Source organism: Pseudorca crassidens, chromosome 14, assembly GCF_039906515.1.
Source record: "Pseudorca crassidens isolate mPseCra1 chromosome 14, mPseCra1.hap1, whole genome shotgun sequence".
Classification (NCBI taxonomy): Eukaryota; Metazoa; Chordata; class Mammalia; order Artiodactyla; family Delphinidae; genus Pseudorca; species Pseudorca crassidens.
The window spans coordinates 11,882,223-11,905,755 of record NC_090309.1 but is presented as its reverse complement, the minus strand read 5'-3'; the positions used below and the strand labels follow the sequence as shown (position 1 = coordinate 11,905,755).

Below are 23,533 nucleotides of genomic sequence, written 5' to 3'. Positions count from 1 at the left end.
CCACACATATGGTCTATCTTATTCAACGTAGACTTGAACCTTTATTCTTTGGTTGCTAAATGCAATGTTCTATAAATATCAATCAAGTCAATTAGGTCGATGGTTTTATTCAACTCTAACTGTGACATCTGGGCCACCTCTAGATTGATCTTACTGATTTTTCCCTCAACTATGGATCATGGCTTCCAGTTTCATCCTATGTCTAGTAATTTATCATTGTATACTGGACATTGAGAATGGTATCTTATAGACTGGATTCTCTTATCTTCCTCTGGGAAGTGTTGTGTTTTGTTCTAGCAGGCAATTCAAATTATTGCTAGATCACTCTGATCTTTTGGGGATATGCTTTTAGATTTGATTAGGGTTTATTTCAGTTTAGCTTTAGTCCTAGGGTAAATTTCAGTGGTCCTAGACTGTGGTCTTTACTTCTAAGGAGTGGCCCTTCTGGGGTTTTAATGGAAAGCACTTTTAACTTGTTGAGATTTGAATTTCAAACTCTGCTGTGGCAGCTGCTGAAATTTCTGTTCCGCTTCTTAGCCTAATAGCTATTGTTTTCCCCCTGGCTTCTTGGAGTCTCACTTTGCGCATACCCAGTTCAGGTATCAGATAAGACTACAGAGACTTTATAGACTTTCGAATTTCCCCCTTTGTGGCTCTCTCTTTTCAGGATTTCTTCCATCAATCTCCAGACATTCTTACAGCCCCAAATTTCACTCTCCAATTCCTTGCATCAGTAAGAGTATACCTGTCTGCTTGTGCTCTAGCCACTGTACTGTCTCACTGACTGGGCATGAACTCTTCTTTCATGGTTCTCTTCTTTCAACAGTGAAATCTCCTCCACTTTCTGCCTGCTTTTCTTTGCTCTCCAGTGCCTCCAATAGTTAATTAAAAAAAAAAAAAAAATCTGTCCAGAGTTTATTCTAGCTATCAGCAGGAAGATTAGCCCCAAACAATTCATTCCATCATTATTGGAGCCAGAACTAACACACTGAATTTTAATATCTCTGCTGTGAATAAGTTTTGCAGATTTCTTTTCTTAATAGAAAAGTCAGAAAAACATGAAAGAATTAGTTGTAGGTGATAATCTGACGAGAGGAGGTAAAAGGAAGTGTGGACACTGAAGACACACTGATTATGTTGCAAATTTTGCTGACTGGGTAGATTACAAAATTTTCACAGTAGAGAAACAAAAAAAAATTGTGAAAAAGAATTGTTACTAATAAGAGAAACCAAAGTAAGAGGAAGGAAGAGTGGAATAAAGATAAAATTACTCTTTACATCTGAGTTACATACTTATGTTGCCGTAACAAATGCTTTAATTACAGTGTTTTGGTAAAATTAATAAAATGATAAGACACTTATGTATAAATTAATAGAAAGATGAAAACTAAAGCACTAAAACCATAATTAGAAATGCTTTGGGCATGACCGGGAAATTACAGATGTGCACAATTTTCAAGAGCAAGAAGAGGTGATACAAAGAAATTCAGCAATCATCATTAAGAAGACGAATATTGTTTAGGAGCTAAGCACAATACACACCAAATCACTCTCGTGGGAAACAGTGCAGCTATTCCAATACTTAGACTTTAAGAGCAAACACGTAACAAAAGCTCAAACTATTTTAGCAATCTTGAAAATTTCATTACTGACTTCTCTTCTGTGACTGTCTACCATAATAGAGGTTTCTGCAGATACAGTTTTAAAAATATTTTACGGGAAAAAAAGTGTATCTGACCTTGCATCACAGGTAGAGGTACAATATTTCTTTGTTACAATATATGCAATGGTCATTTAATGAGAAAATATGCCACTCACTTAAATTTTCAGATGTTACCATGAATTCTTCAATTTCATCATCAGAATCATCTATTAAGGGCATGAAGGCATATCTAAATCAAAAACAAGGAGTAGTTTTACTAGTGTGTTTGAACCTGTTCAACATTCAGTTTACATCTAAAAGAGTCAGTACACACTTTAAAAAATATATACACTTAAAAAGTTTCCCATAAATTGAAATGATAAAAATTTAATTATTTTACTCTCAAATCAGCAAAGGTTACTGTGAAGAAACTGAAACTGGGGTTCCCAAACCCGTTGGTAAAAGCATCGATGGATCAAATTTCTCTGGAAGCAACTTTGAAATATCGAATGCTCAGGGAAGGGAATTTTCTGCTGTACTTTTTTCTCCATGTCAGGTTTACCTCCCTGCCCACTATTTTTACTTATCTCCTAACGAAAAGAAATTGCTAACCTGATTGGTGAAAATAAAGCACACCACTCAAGCCACATTTACTGGGTCCAACAGCATTCAAAATGCATTGCTGATTTAAAAAAAAAAAAAAGCACTGCTGATAATAGCAACAAAACTAGAAACTAAGTGTCTAATAATTAGGGACTGCTTATATAAATTATGCTACAATCATATGGAATGCCAGAAAGCTATTCAAAGTAATATGGTAGGTCTATACAAGATGATAAGGAAAGACACATTTTAAACAAAGAAAGTGCAGAATAGTGTATATATGTATGTATGTACTATCATTGTTGTTGTATAATATTTAAATCTGTTTTTAATCAAAAAATTTCCTATTGAAGTATAGTTGATTTGCATGTTGTTGTATAATTTTAAAGAGAGAGAGAAACACACACACTAGTATATACTTTTTCATTTTTTCCTAGAAGGAAGAAACTTAACAGTGCTTTGCTTGGGGAAGAGGAATGAGGCAAGGGAAGCTGTGGGGCTTCCTGTCACATGTAGTGTAAAGTACAAGTTTCTGAATTTCGCATTCAAGCTCTTTACGATGTTGCTCCCGCTTTTCCTTTCCAGCTTTATGTACCACCAATGTAAGGGTAGTAACCAAACTGTGTGGCTTGTTGGCCTCCAAAGTATGCCATGTCTGTTCCCGCTACCCCTAGAAAACCTGCACTCTTTTGCAGGTCAGCCAGTCACTGTCCTACTCCTTTCCTAAAGGTGTAACATAAATGCTGCCTTTTCATGGACCCCTCTTCCACCTTCCTGCTGGGCTTATGTATCTCTTATTTCACTGTCTTGCTTTTGTTACATTTGTCTCCCCACTTGACTGTATGTACACTCTTTAACAGCAAGGATTACCTCTCCAGTTTCTATAAATGCTGTTTTAACATTGTAGCAGATGATGAACAAATCCTTGCCAAATTTGAACTTTCCTATGTTAGGTACCTCTGATTGTTTGCTGATGGTCTCCACAAAAACATTATTACAACAAGGATAAGGGAAAAAAGGAAGCTCCAAAACGCATCATCAATCCAGCGTTCCATCCAATCCTATAATAAGGACAATTCAAACAAGAAAAGTTAATTTTCTGCTAAACATACAGATTTCCCATTCAAATAGTACATAATGACAAGTACTAATGAAATCTTTCCAACCAGTAAGTCTTCCAAATGAATAAGCACATGTTTTTCCGAGAAACATAAAAACTAAGAAATGCTATCTCCATAAAATCATTATGCTTACTTCAGTAATATTAATGCTTACTTCAGCCTTATAACCGATATAATGAATAAAATCCTAACAAATATATAGTATATATATATACTATATATATATATATATATATATAGTATATATATATGATATATAGTATCATAAAAAGAATTAGAGGGACCTCCCTGTTGGCGCAGTGGTTAAGAATCCGCCTGCCAATGCAGGGGACACAGGTTCGAGCCCTGGTCCGGGAAGATCCCACATGCCATGGAGCAACTAAGCCCGTGCGCCACAACTACTGAGCCTGTGCTCTAGAGCCTGCGAGCCACAACTACTGAGCCCATGTGCCACAACTACTGAAGCCCGCGCACCTAGAGCCCGGGCTCCGCAACAGGAGAAGCCACCGCAATGAGAAGCCCATGCACCACAACGAAGAGTAGCCCCCGCTCGCCGCAACTAGAGAAAGCCTGCACACAGCAACGAAGACCCAACACAGCCAAAAATAAATAAATAAATTAAAAAAAAAAAACAATTAGAGTTTAAAAGGGCTTCAGAGGTCAATTATTTTCTAGACAAGAACAGTTTCTTCTCTCACTAAATTATCCCTACAGCAGCAGAAGTCCAGGGTTTTCAGAGGGCTCTTCATAATTATTTATAAAGAACTACAGACTATTTCCAAATCAAGAAACCCCCAAGAGGGTCTTTTATTATTTTAAGTCTGAGAAATGTATCTTCTTCTAACTAGAGAATCCATGAAGGGTATCTCCTGAATGTTCACAATGAGTATACCATCCTAGAAACATGTCAGGCTTAAGGTTTACAGTCCTAAGTACAAAACAACCCAATTACACTGTGTGCTGGAAGAAAAAGATTTCCTGTTACCTAAAATTATACAGGGGGAGGATTCCTTTTCAAAATATACAAAAAGAAAAGGGCATAATTGGAAAAGGAGATTTAAGAGGAACTTTTTCAGACATTTAAAGAAGGCAAATGTTTTTATAATTCTTTACAAAATAATTCCAAGTAAAGAAAATCTCCACTCAAATTATCTGTCTACAAACACAAAATTCTTCAACCTTACACAAAATCAAATAGAATAATTAAAAATGAAAACTGTTTAAATAGGAAGATTATACTTACTGATTGACATTTTGCAATTCTAAATGTCTTAGTTGTCCACACCATAAACACTACAGATGCTGAAACACACCAAAAAAAGTCAACCATTGAAAGAATATGCAATACTAAAATAATGTATTTTAAAAGAAAAGTTAGATAGCTTACCCATTATGGCAAAGATCAGGGTATTTGTGAAGTGCCTGTACAAAGAAAATTTCACTGTGTTCTTTCTTAGCCTTAGAGTTTTCATAGTTTGTCCCAAACTTATAAAAATGTGAAAAAAGTTAAGGAAAAAATTTTAAATAGTAATATACAGTTAAGATAAAAAACAAAACAAGAATCTTCTGCTACATTTCCAAACTTAGCACTGCTATATAGTACTGCTACATATAATTCCTATAATTTAAAACTAATAAACACACAGAAAATGTTGTCTTATCCAATATTGTATAATCATGATACCAATTTCATCACAGATATTGTTTTACAATATACCACTGTCTGAACTAAGTAAACACACTTCAAGGAAAAAAAAAACGTAAGCGAGAAGACCTATGATGTGCTCCTTCAATGCCAAGTTCTTGAAACAGAGAACAGAGCAGGACACACACCAAATGCCAAGTCCCCCTTAGGCCAGACACTCTTTACAGATCCCATCATGACATGCCACTTGGTGTGTGCTTTTCTGTCTGTTTCTTTCTTATTTTGTTGTTTCTGGTCTATTCTCATTTTATCCTCCAAATGACCATAATTAAGAAGTTACATCATCTGCCAATTCCATTTTATAAACTGAAACTGAAATATGTCAAGTAACACAAATCTGGACTTAGGTAAAAAGAGACTTTATTGAAGAGATTATTGCAATAGGGAGAATGTTCCGACTATAAGATCCGAGAGAGTCCCAAAGGTCAGGCAGGGAAGGGCTTTGCTTTTATAGGGAGGAGTAAACAGGTGTCGAGAGCAGCAGGTGTGAGAAGTGGGTGGCCTGACGGGACAGTTGCTCAGAGAATGACTTTCCTTGAAGTCTGCAGGTTTTCAGGAGGGGCCATGAAGGAGGGCTGTGGGTGGATGAAAGCTCGGGAACCCGGGGGAAGGAGAAGGCTTAGTTTGGTCCAGTCTGGTATTTTGTCCAGATTGGTCAGTGGGTACATAGGTCTGTGTCTGGCCTTGTCACAAGTGAACATGGGGGCACCTGGGAGTCTCATCGAAGTCCTATGGGGAAAGGCATCTGTCTGTATTGACAGTAAGCCTTTTCCCGGAACACGAAAGGGTGGAGGCTGTCTTAACCACGGCTGTTCCAGGAGCACAGGGCTCAGGTAAAGTGTGACACTGTCAGGTACAAAGAAGCAGAAAGAGGCTTGTCCACTGGCTCCTCAGTAGTGCAGCTGTGCTCAAGCCAGAGCTCTGTAAACGGGAGCTGCTTCCTCTGCAGCACCTGCTAAGCCCCGTTCAGGGACCACACTCTGAACATACATAACAGAGTTGAGCAAAGGAATGGAAGTGGCACAGTTTGCACTTAGGCCTCCTATTTAAATTCCAAATACTTCACTCATCAAAAACTTCACTTTAGTACTAAAACTACCAAAGCTGCTTTTCAATCTTTCTGAATGACCAGTAAGTTGCAACAGAAGATCAATTTCTAAAATAGCACAACTCAACCAATTAGGCCTGCTGTCAGAATTTACAGACATGCAAATGTGCTTTATTCAATAAACATGATCAAGACCGAATACTTCTGAAGCAGTAATGAAAGCACACAGGCCCCATGATCCTGACAAGAGAAGCACCTTGGACATGCTGCTGCGCTAGGAAAAGGATATCCACCAGCACAAGCTAGAGTCAAGAAGAGACAGAGGGAGGCTGGCCAGGAGCACAAGATCAGATCATTTGCCTGCAGCAAAACAGCAAAAGAATAAAACAAGCAAGCAGGAGAAAAGAGGCAGAAGGCTGTGGCTTTGGGCGCTTTCAGGCTATTTTTTCTATTAATATAGAATTAGATTCTTACAGGAGGAGCTAGATGAGGTTCATCAAAGGTGAAGGAAGCAGGGTCATTATTCCAGCACTCAATTCTATAAGGACGTAGTCCTGCTTCTTTGCTTGTCATTGGTAATCATTTAGGAAATCCACTACCTTTTTGTACAGAGAAAGCAGACTTTTCATCTCAGTAATGAAAATTACCAAACGGCAATCTAAAAGCAAACGTCAGAAATTCAGGTTGAGGCAGAAATGGATAATGCTAAATTTCCTTTCTCTCACCATGAAATACTAACCAAGAGAACTTTAATTCCTGGATTTCTTTATGACTTTTACCTCAAACATGTTTATTAAAAACATTATTAATTAAGCAAGCTAAATCTTTCCCCTTATTTTCCTTATCTCCCCATCCCCATCTGGCTCATTATGTGTTGGACCAAAGCCATTGCTGTCCATAAAGGTGGTAAGTTACCCTCATTCAAATCCAGATGGAATCAGAGCGTTTACAGCCACTTTCCTCTGGAATTTTCTGCCAAGTTGCATTACTATGTATTTTTCCCAATGAACCCATGTACCACCTTGGAGATGATTAAGAACAAGAATACTTTGAAATACATATCTGTAAATTACCAGGAGGAAAGATAATATAGATTTTTAAAATGTAACGTTTACAAGGCTCTAAGCACATACAAGTTTAGAAGTAAGACAACTCCAAAATGAATAGATGTCTTAAGCTCATTTTCTAAACTCACAATGACAGAAGAGAAGACATGAAGATTGGAGACAGTAACGCTGAGCCCAGTAGCCAGTTCACCTCCCCTGCAATTCTGCCTGTCCAGGTCCCAGGGTGTTGGCACTGCCTGCCCCTTATCCTCAAGTCAGGTGAGAATCCCTGACAAGCGATGAAGCCGGGGCTTCGGCAGAGTGGGCTCCACACTGGGGATGAGTACTCAGAGCTGGAACCCTGCTCACCTGCAGAACTGAGGAACGGACTTCACCTTTTGAACAACTGAATGACTCTACATGGTTTTTTTTTTTTTTTTAGTGTAGAGAATATGAAAAATTACATTAGAGTCAGAAATTTTTACGACTCGGAGAAGATCAGATTTATATTACTATAATTTTATTCAGTAAACTTGGATTCTCAACTGGTAGCTCTCAACAGAAGTAGAATCCAGTTTTCAAGCAAGTTGGTCGAAACAACTCTTTAAATCAGGTATTATCCCTTTACGGACACCCCTCGGACACTAGGGGCTACCTGGACACAATTTAGGAGGTCTGCAAATGCCTCACTGTAGGAAAAACTCCTCGTGTGAATGAAGTGTGTGTTTATACATAATCTGTGAAGAGGCTCCACAGCTTTCATCAGATTTGCAAAGGCATCTCTGCTGCCAAAACCCAAACAAGGCTAAGAACCACTGCTTTCGAGAATAAAAATAAGTTAAAAGATTTTTGTTTTGTTTTTAACTTGGAAGCATATCGAGAATTCACAAACAGGGAATTTAAAGAATAGATAAGACCGGGTTTACCCACAAGGAGCTCAGAAAATCCTACTAACAGTGTTACACCTGTTAGCGCACCTTCAGAAAGAGACAGCTTCCTGTAGAGAAGGGACACAGGCAATTTTAAGCCCTCCGGCCCTCCCTGTGAGAGACAAAGATGAGAACATGGAAAGAAACACAAGGAAAACAAAATCACATTTTACGTTAAAAGCTAAAAGATAGGGCTTCCCTGGTGGCGCAGTGGTTGAGAATCTGCCTGCTAATGCAGGGGACACGGGTTCGAGCCCTGGTCTGGGAGGATCCCACATGCCGCGGAGCAACTAAGCCCGTGTGCCACACTACCGAGCCTGCGCTCCGCAACAAGAGAGGCTGCGATAGTGAGAGGCCCGTGCATCGCGATGAACAGTGGCCCCCGCTCGCCACAACTAGAGAAAGCCCTCGCACAGAAACAAAGACCCAACACAGCAAAACTAAATAAATAAATTAATAAACTCCTACCCCCAACATCTTCTTTAAAAAAAAAAAAAGCTAAAAGACAATTATCAAAGACAATAGCAACAAAAAGAACTGTGTAAAAATAAAAGCTTATGAGTTTCAAAGAGGACATAAATGTCAACAAAACAGATACAAATAATGTTCTGGATCCACAGAACCCTGCATTCTGCTCTGACCAGGTTGTAGTTTCTCTAGAATCCCTCCCATTTCCACGAATGCACTTTAGAGGGTCCTGCCTAGGAGAGGAAAACAGTGGAATTGCCCAGACTCCACTGGAGTCACTCAGTCAGCGAGGAGGAGCCTCAAGGATCGGTTAACACTGTCTCTGAAACTTTTCCTGCTGTGCTATGGCCTCTGGCCCACCACCTCCAGCGAACCCACTCTCTTGCTGTCCGCCGTGACCCCTGGAATGAACCAGGCAGACAGGTGCGCCTCGGGAACTCATCTCTCTGCAGCGCTAGCCACTGCTGAGCACCCCTCCTTACCAAAGCTTTCCTAGCCTCCACCCCAGGGCGACTTCCTGGTTCTCCCACCTCCCTTCGCCCTGGACTTCCTTCCATGCATGTTTCCGCCCCACGAGGCACTACCCTGGTTCCTCTCCACATGCTGGTCTACCTGTTCTTCTTGGGTCACTTCCACGGCTGTGACCTTCTCCCACACAAAGCTGACTCCCACCTTCGTCACCAGCTCTGACTCCTCTTGCTAAGCCAGGCTGGGACTTCCAACTCTCTTCTTCACACTAATGCCCCAGGCAACTCAACCCTCACCCACTGTGGTCCCTTATCCATGTTTACCACCCTGAGCATGGCAACACTGGTCCAGCCACCTACTTGAGACGTGCATGTCTTCCTGGGAGCCCTCTCTCCCTTTCCCCCCCCATTTCTAGCCAGCTTGTCATCCAGAGTCCTTCCATTTCCTCTGCCCCACTTCTAACCCTCACTATCCCTCCTTTGGCCCACTGCAAAAGACTCCTTACTAGACTTCCCAGCTCTAGACTCTCCTTTCCCAGGCATTTTTAAAAATGCCATCCTTGAGTTCTTTCTTACAAGATTTCATCATGTCATTCACCTGTGCAGCCTCAACTCCTTGCTACTTTCCACCTTCTAAACTCTCGAGCACGTCATTCTATCCTTCCCTTCTGGTCCCACCTTCTATGATTCTCCCACACACGTTACCTACAGGCAAGCTACTCTGAGACATCATGCCGCTGTCTCTATATTTTCATGCTTTCAACTATTTGGTCCCCTTAAATCTTCCCAGAATGCTTTCCCCTCAGTTCTTTTCCTAGTAAACCCCGATTTGTCCACTCAGTCTCAATTAAGATGTCACCATCTCCCTGAAATCTTTCCTGATTTTCACCCTGGAGTAAATTTCTCTTTCCTCTGTCTGCACAGCACCTCTCTAACGTGGCAATTACTATCGCTATGTTGCTCCTAGTTATGTATTTTTCTTCCTTACCAGATCGCTCAATATGTGCATTTAAGTTTGCTGAACTACTAGAAAAAATAAGGATATTTTTTGTTCGAGGAATCGTTACTTTTTCACCTTCAACTAAATTTCTATATTGAGGTAACAATAACGCATGAGTATACTTCTCTCTATTATTATTACACACTAAAAATAATCCGATTTTAATGAGACAACAATTTTAGGACACAGTAAAGGATATGAACCATACAAAAATGGAGTCAATAACGGCTAAAATAATGTCACCAAATACAACAGCTAAATGGTTAGAACCCTGAAAAATAAAAATAGGGAAAAAAATCTGAATGTAAAAGTTTCATTGTATTATAATAATTATCATCTGATGAAGAAAAACAATTTATCTCATATCATTGTTTTACAAAAGGCCACATAAAAGATGTTATTGCCTAACAGAACTGAGTTTATGAGCACATGGAAGTTACCTGTTTTGGTGTCAACAAATGTTTGTCATCAACTTGTCCCGTGATAACGTAAAAGTGTGTTACAAAGTGGCAAATAAAACACAGCGCATCCCACCCAACTCAGGCCAACCATTTCAATCTCTGCCCTCTCCGCACCAAACCTGCAGCCACGGCTCCTAAAGAAACGGACTCCTCATCATCCCCACGTGTGTGAAAGGACATGCAAAAAGTAAAATAAGGAAAAGGAACTGTGTGGAAGGGTATAAACAAACCATAGGCTGGATGCGTACTCAAGAGCTGACAGAGAATCATATTTAAAACGGTCACATCTAAGATGCTGACTGTGTAAAATTTTAAAGAGATACAATGCAAGCTATCCATGGGGTGTTTATCCTTTCCATTTTCTTTCTAGCACAGATTAGTTTTCTGTGAATTATACATGTAAATGCAAAGTTCTTCATTATCATGTAAGAGTAAAAATAAATGCACCTTTCAAGGAGCAGGTGTATCTAACCCAGAATGCAGATGTGTCAAAGACACCAGAAGAAGAGTGAAGCTTTTAACATTATTGGACAAATGTCCTGCTTTAAGGGTCAGATCAATCTACATGAAGTAGACGTACGTGGCAATATACAGATTATTCACTCTGTGCACAGTGATCTGATTTAAACATCTAATAATCCAAAAGACGTTTTGAGTAAGAATTACAAGGTTCTCTGAATCAAGTAAAAATATAATAAGCTTCTTAATCCCTCAGTTGTCAGCCATATTATTAAGGAAAACCTAGAGCTAGAAATGTAGGGGTCTTCACAGATACAAATATTCGCTCTTCTCTAGAGTAAAGCATTGCTGCCCATGTTGCTAGAGCCGTTTCTCCCCAGAACACTACCTCCTCCTGGTTTTTCCAAGCGTGGAGTCTGCTGAATCCCTCAAATTCTGAGCCCACAGGAGTCAGGGAAAACTTACAACCAAAGGAGACTTTAAAAAGCAATGACACGTAATATCTGTATGCACAAAAGGTAAAATTAACTGCTCTTCACTTACACGTTTAAACCAAGGGTTAAGGAAGAAATGAATGTGTTCAGACTGCATAATGATAAAGATGAATGTTCTTCGTGAAGAGCAACCACGAACATTTTTGAGATGGAGCTAATTCCTAGGATGACGTCAGGTGGTGTGTTCATAACCACATCATTTAAAAAAGTGCTCTGTTTAGCCTTATACTTTCAGGACGTGTTAGAAAAGGGAAAGAGTCCACACGGGGGAAAATAAACTCAAATTGGGCCTTTATCACAAATTTCCTATCTTTAAAAATTCATCTCAGGAGATAGAAGTAAAATCGTATTTCACAGCAACGACAAAAAAAAGTGCAAGTGGAATGATGTAGTTTTTACCCCAATGACTCTTATCACGCCTTCAGCAGCTGCAAAGATAAAGTAAAGGATCCCCAGTCCGATGACCCGGTGCATGACTGTTCCTAGACGAGGCCTGGTACAAGGAGAAGCAAACCGAAAAAAGAGAAAGAAGAAGCAAGGTAAGTAAAATGTATCTGAGTACAGTAACTGGCCCCATTTCCAACACCAGGAACGTCGCTATCCAATCACGTCAGTCCCTTCCCACCTCGGAGGTACTTTGTTTTGGGAAACAGCATTGTTTCCTGGGAAGAAGGCAGAAACAGGCTCAAGGAAATCTAGCCTCCTTCTCTAGGACTTGAAGCTGTACTGATGCCTATGAAGCAACATTTTTGAGGCCAGAGGATCTTGCTGCTGAAATCCAAGCAATATGATTAACATAACCCAGGTACTATGTCTACAGAATGGACGAGAAGAGTGATGAAACCTAGGAAGTGAGCGCCAACTTCTAAGTGTCACTGGCAGAAATAATCATTTAATTCTTTCACTAACAGAGATTGTAAAGTGTTCTGAGATGTGTCTTGTCAGCGATAATCCACTGATTCTATGACTTGGGCAGAGAAATAGCAGGATGTCAGGAGATCGAATCCCACTGCCTTCCCCTCTTAATATTCCCAAACGACAGTCCGGAAAGACTTCAGCTTTCATTCTTCGGATTGAAAAGAATTAAAATAACAGTTTTGATTCTTTGAAAGTATAAATGAGTTGAGAACATGCAAAGACGATGATTTTTGCGATTAGTCATTTGAAAATAGAACTGAAATTTCGAGAATTCCCTGGTGGTCCAATGGTTAGGATGCGGTGCTTTCACTGCCGTGGGCCCAAGTTCAATCCCTGGTCGGGGAACTAAGGTCCCTCAGGCCACACAGCGTGGCCAAAAAAAAAAAAAAAAAGAAGAACTGAAATTTCATGACACTTGCAAATCAGAATTTATTATGAATATGTTTTAACTCAAAAACCCTCTTTTCAGAGTAATTAGAAGAAAAAACTGGTTTTGAAAAAAAAATACTTACGATGAAAACTGAACTAATACCCATAGCTCATATTTCAGACAATTTATCTAATTTAGTTAATCTAAATTCTGGTTCACTATAGCCAGCTTACTGGAACCCTGCAACAGCCAGAACTGTTACCGCTTTGTAAGGGTTGAACACAAGTTGACAGTGAAGGGATTCAGTCAAAAAGGGCTGAGCCCTCACCCACCAGCTCAATCTTCTATCCCTTTCTCAGCCACCACCCTCTGCACCCTGGCACCTGATGCTCATAACTACAACTGTGAGCTGCTACTGGGACCCAGAGGGTTTTGTGTTCTATATACTGTACTGAGGCCAAAAAACAAAAGAAAGCAAAACAAACGAAAAGAAGGTTTCCTCGCTACAGTCTTGGTAACTGCACCAGTCCGGAGCTCAGAAGCACACGTGCGTGCATTAGTGCACGCTTACTGAGTGCACGCTGTGTGCCGCCCAGCGCACTGGGGCCTTGGGATACAGCAGGACACAATACAGGGAAGTCACACACAAGTCGGGGGAAGAGACAACAAATGCTAAGAAACACATCAAAAGGCATGAGGGACTAGAGCGATGGAGGATGGGCACTGGTTAGGGTCCCAAAGGGCCATCCTCCCTGGGGGGTGACGGTGAGGCAGAGAACTAAAGGAAGTGAGGGAGCAAACCATGCCTGGGATCCGGGGGGGAAGCTGACAAGCAGAGGCCTCTCCTGCACTGTGAGACACGTGTCTGCTGTGTTTAAGGAACAGTGAGAGCAAGAAAAGCAGCAGGAGGGAGCAGAGTGTTTGGAGGGAGAGTGGCAGGAGACGAGGTCAGCCATCGGAGAAGCCACAAGATGGAATCTGGGTTTCACTGAGTGAAATGAGCAGAAAAGTAATGAAATTGGAGTTACATCTTAAGAGAATCATCCTGGCTGCTGCTGTGTTTGAAAAGACTGACAGGAGACCAGGGCAGAAGTGGGGAAACCAGTTTGGAGGCTACTGGAGTGTAGTCTCGGCAGGAGAAGATGGTGGCCTGGATCAGGGTGGTGGCTGTGGAGGGGTGGGATGGGCTCATTCTGGACACTTTCATCAGTCAGAGCCACAGAACTGGATGAGAAAGCCTCGGGGATGCCGGTCACTAAAGCAGAGGTCTGGGGCCTGAGCCCAGGGCCCCCCAACACTGGAGCTCGGGAAGACGAGGGGGCTCGGCACAGGAGACCGTGAAGGAGCCTCCACGACCGGGCACCTGCAGGGGGCTGAGCGGGGCCCTGCGATTCGGCAAGGAGAGGTCAAGGTGACCTTGACAGGCGCAGTCTCAGTGGAGGAATGGGGCCAAACCTCACAAGGACAGAAAACGAGGGAAGTGGGAGCGGCCAAGTACAGACAACACATCTGAAAAGCGCTGCTGCACACAGGGGAAAAGCAATGAAGGAGAAACAGAGGAGAGGGCCATCCGGGTTCAAGGGAGGCTCTGCTTCTGAAGATGACAGAAATAACAGTGTGCTGATGGGAACGGCCCACCGGAGGGGGAAATTGACGCTATCAGAGAAAACAGGACAGACTGCTGGGACAGCTTCTTTGACAGAGGAGGTAACAGGACCCAGGGCACCAGGGCAGGGCGGGGCTTAACCGCACACAGGGATGGTCCACGCCGTACAGGAGCAGAACAGGCTGCGTGTGGTCCAGAGGTGGGGAGGATGACACAGACCTGACAGCCGCAAGTCCCTTCTGGTGGCTTCTAATTCCTCGGTGAGAGAAGAGCCAAGATCAGCTACGCTGGATGAGGGTAGGGAGGTGCGAGGAGACAGAAGGGGTGAATGGTCTTGCGCAGAGCGGAGAGTCAGAACACGAATGGCACGGAGACCAAGAGGTGCCAGCAGCACTGAGGGCGCCCTTCAAGTTCAGAGTCACGGAGTGAACTGAGCCAGGCAGTGCGGCGGGGTGTTCTCCTCAGGCTGACGCTGCAGCCCCGGCCGAGCCTGTGCAGATGGAGAGCTGGATTTATCGAGGGAGGCTGACAAAGGAGAAGGCGGAGGGCCTCAGGGGTGGCAGGGGTCATCAGTGCCCTGCCGGCCCGTGGAAGGTGGTGGGATCAGTAGGCCGGAGGCCACAGCAGGGACCAAGAGTGCCTACAGCTGACACATTAGAGAAAGGAAACAGGAAACGGGGGAGGCTGAAGAGTAGATTGCTTCAATGTGCCACCATGGAGAGGGTGCAGCTATACACAATAATAAATAGATAATAATCAAGTCTAGAAGACGGCCAGGGCACTCAGTAGTTGAGGGGAGGTGACAGGTAAGAGCGGCAGAGGTGAGGGGGTGAGGTCAGGTTTCTTAAAGGATCCTCACACAGATACTCAAATCACAGGGAATCCTGACAGTGAAGTGCTGAGGAGAAAGACAATAAAGCAAGTGCTCGGAGCGGTGAGGGATGAGGGGAAACCTGGCGGCTGACAAGGCCTGCAACCCGAAGATGCTGCTGTGGTCCAGTGTGAGGGCTTAAGTTTCTGGGAATCAGAGGGTCTTAGGCAACAGGCTCTTCCATGTTCATGCCCAGGGACTCAAAGGTAAGAGGGAGAAAAGATCTGCTTGAGAGGGTCCCGAAAGCGGGTCCTCAGGCGACTGCCAGGTTTCAGCCAGAAATTCTGCTGACCCTGGTGTTTCATGAGAGCGCTCTCTCTCACAATATCTCATACACAAACATGACCCCTAACTATGTTGTCTAGGAAACAGAAAATGGTCTGAACCTCGAGAATCATTTAGAGTTTTCCATAATCCTTATAGTTGATTATTCATCTAACTATGAAGTTACTGGAATTCAACTTCAGGATCTTTATTTGAGAAAAGAATAAAACAGCCAGTGCGTGGAAATCTTTTAAAAACACGTCCTTGCAGGTATTTCCCTCTGGGATTTGTGTTAGGACACCGAGAGGTGCCGGGTTTCACAGGGGTCATAGCGGAGATGGATGGGATCACAGGATGGGGACACGGTGTCTTTTCTGGGCCCCGGTACTTACTTCACAATGCCGTATCCCAAGCTCACAATGATCACCAGGAGGCGAGCCAGCGTCCTCTTAATTGCAGATATCAACTCCGCAAAGATCAGTAAACTCTGGGCTGAGGGGGGACGAAGGAAAATCATTCGCCCTGGGTCCATCTGGACGCCTGCCGCCAAGAGTCTAAATGGGTACCGTGTACAGTTACGTCCTGACCTCAGACGAATTCGCCACGTTGAATTTAAAGGTCATCTAATCCAAGTGATGTTTGAAACCTCAATGAAGGGGATTCTGATCGGCTCTACTGGGCACAGCTCTCTCACGTCCACTGGAAATCTGTCTCCCCGAGCTCCCCTCTGTTCTTATTCTTCCCCTTGAGGCTACAAAGGATTGTAGCCCTTTCCTGTTCTGTAAATATCTGAAAACCATAACGCCCTCAAGAGCTCTCTTTTCCCCAGGTTGCCCTCATCATTTACTCATTCACGCTCCTACCGTGTGGCTATCACAGTAAAAGACAAACCACGTTCCCTGCCCTCGTGAAGCCTGTACTCTGGTCGGGACAAGTAAACGGACAGAATTCAGCAAGTGCTGGAGGTCACGCTGTATCTCCCAGGATTGTGATGAAAGCGACCTAATCCACACGGGGCAGGAAAAGCTTCTCATAGGAAGTGACATCTACACCAGGGTTTGAAGGCTGAGTAGGAGTTAACCGTTTGGAGGAGGGAAAGGGGAAAGCAAAGGAAATGGCACATGCAAGGGCATGGAGAGAAAAAGAGACAAAGCAAAATATGCTGCAAGAAGTGAAAGTTCGGCATGTCTGCAGCAGAGCGTGTAACGAGGGAGGTCAAGAAAAGAGGCTGGGGCAGAGGCAGGGCCCAAACACCTCAGTTTTAGGCTAGGCCATGAGTCAGGGCCTGTTGCTGAGGGCAGTGGGAAGTCAATGATAGTAAACAAGGGAGTGAAAAAGGAACTAGTCAACTACAGCCCATAGGCCAAATCTGGCCCTACATCTGTTTTGTAAATAAAGTTTTATTGGAACACGGCCATGCCCATTTGTTGTCTGTGGTAGCTTTCATGCTCCAATGGCAGTAGTTGAGAAGTTGCAACACAGACTACATGGCTCGCAAAGCCAAAAATATTTACTGTGTAGACTTTGCAGGAAAAGCTTGCTGACCCTTGGAATAAAGTAGACAGCTTTATTTTATCAAGATTGCTCTACTTAATGGCTTGGAGAGGAATAGACTGTAGGTGAGGAAAACGCTCAGGAGTCTATTGCAGAATTTAGCCAAGAGATGATGAGAGTGCTGGCGGTAAAGATGGAGAGGAGAGCCATTCAGAAACGAGTTGTGAATCCACCTAATATTCTTGTTTTCAGTTCATGTTTCTCTGCCTTCTCTAGAAGAAACCACAAGAGACCTTGCCCAGTACCTTGAAGAAGTGCAGATATACTAAATTTATTACATTTGCCTAACTGCCAATCTAGAAGCACAAAACAAAGAAGTCAATTGACACGACCTATTCTTAATGTATCCTTGCTGGGTCCTAACAATCACTAAATCATCATTGCTTGATTTTTCTGAAGTCTATCCTTCCAGGACCAATGCTAAGCAAGACAGCCTGGGTTACAGAATTTACGCTTGGGAAAATCAGAAACAACATCAGCCCAGGCCCCGTCTGGCGCCTCTCCTTTCCACAGGACTCCTCAAAGACAAGGACAGCAGTCTGGGGTTTCTCTTCCAAGGGCCTTCTGGTGTCATCTCAGAGGGCTTGAAGGCCCTGAGGAAGATAGATGGTCTTTCCTTCTCTCCATGGATCTCAGGCTTTTGCTGCCCTTCACCCAAGTTCACGCCACCCTCTTCTAGACAGGGACCCCCACCACTGGCAGCAAAGGAGCTGACCCGCCTTCTCTGACATTCAAGAATGCTTTAACCCCCAGTCATATGCAGCAGCTCTATCCTTCCTTCCTTATCTGGTTTAGGGCAGGCACACACACATACACATGCACGCACATCCCTAAAACTTCTTATAGGGTAATAATACCTCTAACATGTCTCCCTGGATGTTTGTCTTTTCTTTATTGTCTTGTACATGTCTTTTTAAACTTTTCCTTTTGGGAAATTACAAACATTCTTCGACACAGAGAAAGCGATATAATGAACTCCCACGTACCCATCACTCAGCTTCCATAATTATCAACATTATGCTAAATTTGTCTCATCTATTTTCCAACTCACCCTCTTTTTTTCCCGGAGTGTTTTAAAATAAAGAGCAGACACAATTACACCCTTTGAAAACCTGTACCACGATCATTTGTAACTGACCACTCAGAAGCACATTCCTGAGGGCTTTCTATCCTTCTGAGCTATCTCCCTTTTGAAGGTTCAGTGATGGAATTAATTGTACCTTTACTTCTCTGGCCCTTTTGAACTCTATCTTCTAGAAGTCTGGGGCACCCATCTGAGGATGCCCCACTATATGCCCTGCCTGCTTGCCACATTCCACTGTGTAAGCTGGGATGGTATCTCCCACGGTCACATGAAGTTCTTTGCAAAGAGGGTGCAGTCACCATGCATCCTGGCACTACTAATTTTACTCCCTGTGGCCAAATGTTCTTTTCTTCTTTGGAGGGGAAAGGAGAAGACAGAGGATGGGGAAAAATACAGAGAAATACGTTAAAAGGATTGGCAGCCCCCGATGTCCCCAGTCCAGAATTTCGTGTTGTTTAAAGCTAGTCACGGGTAGCTGAACCTTAGGGAACAGGAATTTTCTTTTCCCCAGGAGGGAAGTAAGGGAAAGCCAGCAAGAAGAAAACAGAAAATGAAGACCACACACATGCTAGCCTGGATCAGAGCCCTACTCTGATATTCTCTTCTTGGCTTCCCTCCTCTTCACCTATATGGTTGTTCCCAAACCACTGTATGAAGGTGGGGCGGGGGGTCCCCACAGCTCTGCTCACAAATGCTGGGCGACTCTTGGGTCACACCATATTCATGGACACAGTCACCACTTACTTGATAACCCAGTGCTGTTGATGTTTTGGTATTCAGCATAAAAAACTGCTTTTTCAAGCATTCCCAGGAAAATAACAGCTGCAATCCAGAACTGGATTCTTAGTATATCTTTCCAATAGCAGGCAGACCACATCAGCCAGAGTATGCCATATAAGATATAAATGATACACATCACCATGTAGAACTGTGGGAGGAGAAGCAATTTTAGTCAGTTAAGCCTTCTGGTCATTTGAAAATTGACATTTCTACATTCAAGTTTGCAATCCTTTATTTTCCAGTCACCATGGAACCAGAAATAGAGGGTATGTCAAAGTGTTAGCTACTAAGGAATTACCACCATTGAGCTCTTAAAATGTTTAAATGTTCCAATTAGGATACAAAACTCATTTTTAAAAAAAGGAAGAAATGATGAGAGATACTCACAATCATCAGAGGCCAATCTGATGCAGAGATATATCCATGAGGCCCCATCATAGAAAGAGAAACTGGTGAAGGCAGGGTGGGGATAAAGAAATTAAGGCATTAAAATTAACAACCAGTTTTCCTTAAGTTTTTCAATGTAAGCTCATTTTAAGACTCCAAGAATACAAACCAAGTTAACGCATGCTGAATTTTAACCTTTGATTATGTAACCGTATGAAGATATCTTTACGTATTTGTATACATGCTCTTGTAAAGTGTGGGCCAAGTCAGATCTTATGCAGACAGCAAAGTAGTCCTGGTCTGAGATTGGCCCTGGCTGAGTCCCTGACCTAGCTGAGGACTTTGTCTTTCTTAATGTAACTTGGATAAATTCTGAACTCCAGGGACTTCCCTGGTGGTCCAGCAGTTATGACTCCGAGCCCCCAATGCAGGGGCCATGGGTTCCATCCCTGGTCAGGGAACTAGATCCTGCATGCTGCAAGTAAGATCCCACACGCTGCAACTAAAGATCCCGCACGGTGCAACGAAGATCCCGCACGCGGCAACCCAGCACAGCCAAATTAATTAACTGATTAATTAAAAAAAATTTTTTTTTAAATTTACTGAACTCCAGAATCTAGTTTGGGTTGTTGTCTGAGAGCAATAACAAACAGAGTGCCGAATACAGTGCAAGACTTGCAAGGCTTAGCAACTGCGCCAGTTACTAACCAGCAGAAGCTTAAAGCTGCCTGCTGGTGTCAGAGGAAAAGACGCCACACCTGGGAAGGCAGGGCGCACAGGCTGGGGAGCAGGATGGCAGCAAGGCCCCTGCTCCCTGTGTGGCATGGTCTGGGCCCATTACAGTACCTCCGGGAGGAAGGCCTGCTTCACACTCTCCGGAGCAGCCCCCCCACCAGCTTCCCCGGGGAAGACCAGCTCTGGGCCTCCTTTGCGGCCATGCCTGACTCACCTCACTGCTTTCTCCCTCCTCTCTGGACTGGGTGCCCCCCAGAGACAGAGCCTGGTTTCACTTCTGTGTCCCAGAGGGTGAATCAGAGCAGTTTGCAAATCCCCAGGATCATCACATGCTGCTTGGCTGCTGTCAGCCCAGCAGATACCCAGTACAGAAAATGACCGCTAAAGCAATTCCAGGACCCATGGAAGCATTCGCTCCCTTGAAAACCGCTTAGTGTGAGCCCGCTCTCACACTGGGCACCAGGAGCTACGGTTTCACGAGGCAGAGAGCATCTACCTTATGGGCAGGCAGGGGAGCTCACAGACTGCAGAAGCCACAGTTGCCAGACATGCTACTTGTACTCCTAGGCTACAAACAGATTCTTTTTTCTTAAACTTTTTAAAGAACAAAAATTTTGAACCCCTGATGATGGCCATTTTCAAGTAACAGAATATAATCCACTTCAAGTATGATTAAGGTGTCACCTACCCATTTCTACATGTTAAAAAAATTTTTTTTTAATCTGGAAGGATGGAGAATTTTGTATCCCTCTATCAAGTTTAAAACTTTTTAAATTAATCTTCTTTTTTTAATTCACCCTTTTATTTATTTTTTCTTGGCCACGCTGTGCGGCTTGTGGGATCCTAGTTACCCGACCAGGGATTGAACCCTGGCCCTCGGCACCCAAAGCACAGAGTCCCAACCACTGGACCACCAGGGAACTCCCAAAGTTTATCTTAAATTAATTTAAAATTTCCATTTCATTTAAAAAAAATATATTAGAGTTAAGATAAGCATAAAGTTCTAAGTACCCCAAATAAACAGATTATTCATTTTTGTGATTAACAGAAAATCATTTTTGAATAATGTGTTTTAACAGAGAATGTAGATTTGGGTTAATGACAAAAATACAGAATACAGTAAAAGCAGACAATAAAACATGCATACTGTTTAACTATACCATTCAAATTCCAGCTTGCATCTGTTTTTTCTGTTTTAATAGAAACAATAAAGATATGAAACCCATCTCTCTGTGTTTTGGCTACAACATCCTGAAACAGAAAAAAAAAAAATCCTTCATGTTATTTTTTTTAATTGCTATATAAGATATAGCTAAACGATTGTCCACCACATTTTAAAACAACTTTTAAGAATTGAATTGGGTTACTTTAAAAAAAAAAAAAAAACACAGATAAAAGGAATGGTGGGCTGTGGAAGGACAGTGGGTAGTGGAAGGATTTCCTCCATTTGTTTTTTTTTTTTTACCACCATCCTCCCAGGCCCAAAGGCATGGAGGAGGAAAAAAGCCTTTTCCACTTGCCAATGTTTTCTACTTTTTATATAGTTCTACAGGTTTTCCCCCCAATGTTACCATTCTATGTTTTATTTAATACTACCTTTGAAATAGTTTTTCTAATATCCTAGTATAATCAAGCATTTATTTATTTATTTATTTATTTATACTTTTTGGCCACGCCCTGTGGCATGTGGAATCTTAGTTTCCTGACCAGGGATTGAACCCGCACCGCCTGCATTGGAAGCACGGAGTCTTTAACCACTGGACCACCAGGGAAGTCCCAAGCATTCAGTTTTTAAATGTGTGTTTTTTAAAATTGAACTGGGGGAGAAAGATGTCAGATAACATTGCTGGAAATGACTCAGATTCGGTGTACAGGCTAAATTCCTTAAGGCACTCTGTTGCTAGCAGTCCCACTGAGGCCTGAAACTGCCCACTTGGACTGCCTGTGAACCCTGCAGTGCCCTCATGTAGCTGGACCAAACTTTTCACACTCCTCCTTCCTGAGTATTTCCTATCCTTCCCTCTCATTTCCTACTCCTCCACCTGTGACAGTTTGTGCAAAGCAAAGAGTTGGTCCAGCCACTGTAGAGTGAATGCCCTTCCACTATCAGACTACTCTGTAAGATGGTTGGAGAAAACAGTATGAAAGCAGAAGGGTCCCAGTCTAAAGGCAAACATCAAGCTCTTCTAAATCCACTTTCAGTCCCTACACTCAACTCCTTGTAATCCTCTCAACCTCTTAGTCTTCTGACTTTGAGTAATTTCCCCAAATTCCAAATTTCCCCTCCCCCTCGTGCTGCATCATGGTTTCTATCTATTTCTTTACTTCCTTAATGACGATACAGCTCCGCCCACTGCTGTGCTGCCTCAGGTATTTGGCAGCGGAATTTTATTTTTTAAAATAAAGAAAGACTACATAGAAGTTACTGTTAAATCACACCTTTAAAGAGATTTTTAAACAAAGACAGAACCAGGTATGTACAAAATTCACACAGACATATGTAAGGAAATATACTGTTTTAAATAATGCTTCTTGGGCTTCCCTGGTGGCGCAGTGGTTGAGAGTCCGCCTGCCGATGCAGGGGACGCGGGTTCGTGCCCCGGTCCGGGAGGATCCCACATGCCGCGGAGCGGCTGGGCCCGTGAGCCATGGCTGCTGAGCCTGCGCGTCCGGAGCCTGTGCTCCGCAGCGGGAGAGGCCACAGCAGTGAGAGGCCTGCGTACCGCAAAAAAAAATAAAAAAATAAAAAAAAAAAATAATGCTTCTTTTTTCTTTCCTAACTCTACTAACCCTACTTTAGATCACTCTCTGAGTATCTGTCCATCAGCAGATTCTGCTCAGTCTTACTCTAACTTGTATGTATTTGATTTAAAGGCAAATAAAATGACTTACCGCTGACCCTTCCTGGTTTGTAACACTTCCGGTATTTGTTCTTAGTTCTTTATTCTGGAAAAATAAAATAAAAGAATTTCATTTTATATTGTTGCATTTCCATAAGGAAAAATAGTTTCAACAATTAAGAAAAAAAATGTGTTATGAAAAAAGTAAAGATTAAAGCTGAACACCAGAGAACAAACCTCACTGTATCCCAAACACGCGGAACAAAATCCTACTTTTGAAAAATTACTTCCTTAATCAGGGCAGTGGTTACCGTTGGCAGGGAGCGTAGTAGGAACTCAAAGGGAGCTCGAGGTGCTCAAAGGCCCTGATCTTGATCGGGATTCACACGGGTGGGTTCAGGTTGTGAAAATTCATCAAGCCCCACGCTGCTGATACGCAAGCTTTGCTGTAAACTTACGTATATTTATTATACCTTGACACAAATTTTTAAAACAACCCTTTAACGTTTTTATTAAAGACATTTTCATTTCAGAATTTACAGGACAAAAAAATCACTTAAAATGACCCACGGCCTCACCACCCAGAGATGACCACTGTTAACATTTTAGAATCTAGTCTTCTAGGCTAGGAGGAGAAAGTGCACAAAGGAGAGTGTTCAAGTGTGTTAAATGCTGGTGAGT

At 42.6% G+C, this 23,533-nt stretch overlaps 1 protein-coding gene across 2 annotated transcripts in view; it reads right to left on the bottom strand.

Annotated features, from left to right (window-relative positions):
• TMEM87B (transmembrane protein 87B) overlaps positions 1–23,533 on the bottom strand; it is a 51,772-nt gene that overhangs the window by 19,118 nt on the left and 9,121 nt on the right. For both annotated transcript variants that reach the window (XM_067704382.1, XM_067704381.1), the window contains 11 exons: positions 22,905–22,958; positions 21,173–21,263; positions 19,278–19,339; positions 18,855–19,038; positions 15,865–15,964; positions 11,843–11,936; positions 10,230–10,300; positions 4,754–4,863; positions 4,610–4,668; positions 3,203–3,306; positions 1,819–1,892 (listed from right to left, as the gene is read on the bottom strand). In XM_067704382.1, coding sequence (XP_067560483.1) covers positions 1,819–1,892; positions 3,203–3,306; positions 4,610–4,668; positions 4,754–4,863; positions 10,230–10,300; positions 11,843–11,936; positions 15,865–15,964; positions 18,855–19,038; positions 19,278–19,339; positions 21,173–21,263; positions 22,905–22,958 — 1,003 coding nt within the window. The remainder of the gene's footprint in view (positions 1–1,818; positions 1,893–3,202; positions 3,307–4,609; positions 4,669–4,753; positions 4,864–10,229; positions 10,301–11,842; positions 11,937–15,864; positions 15,965–18,854; positions 19,039–19,277; positions 19,340–21,172; positions 21,264–22,904; positions 22,959–23,533) is intronic.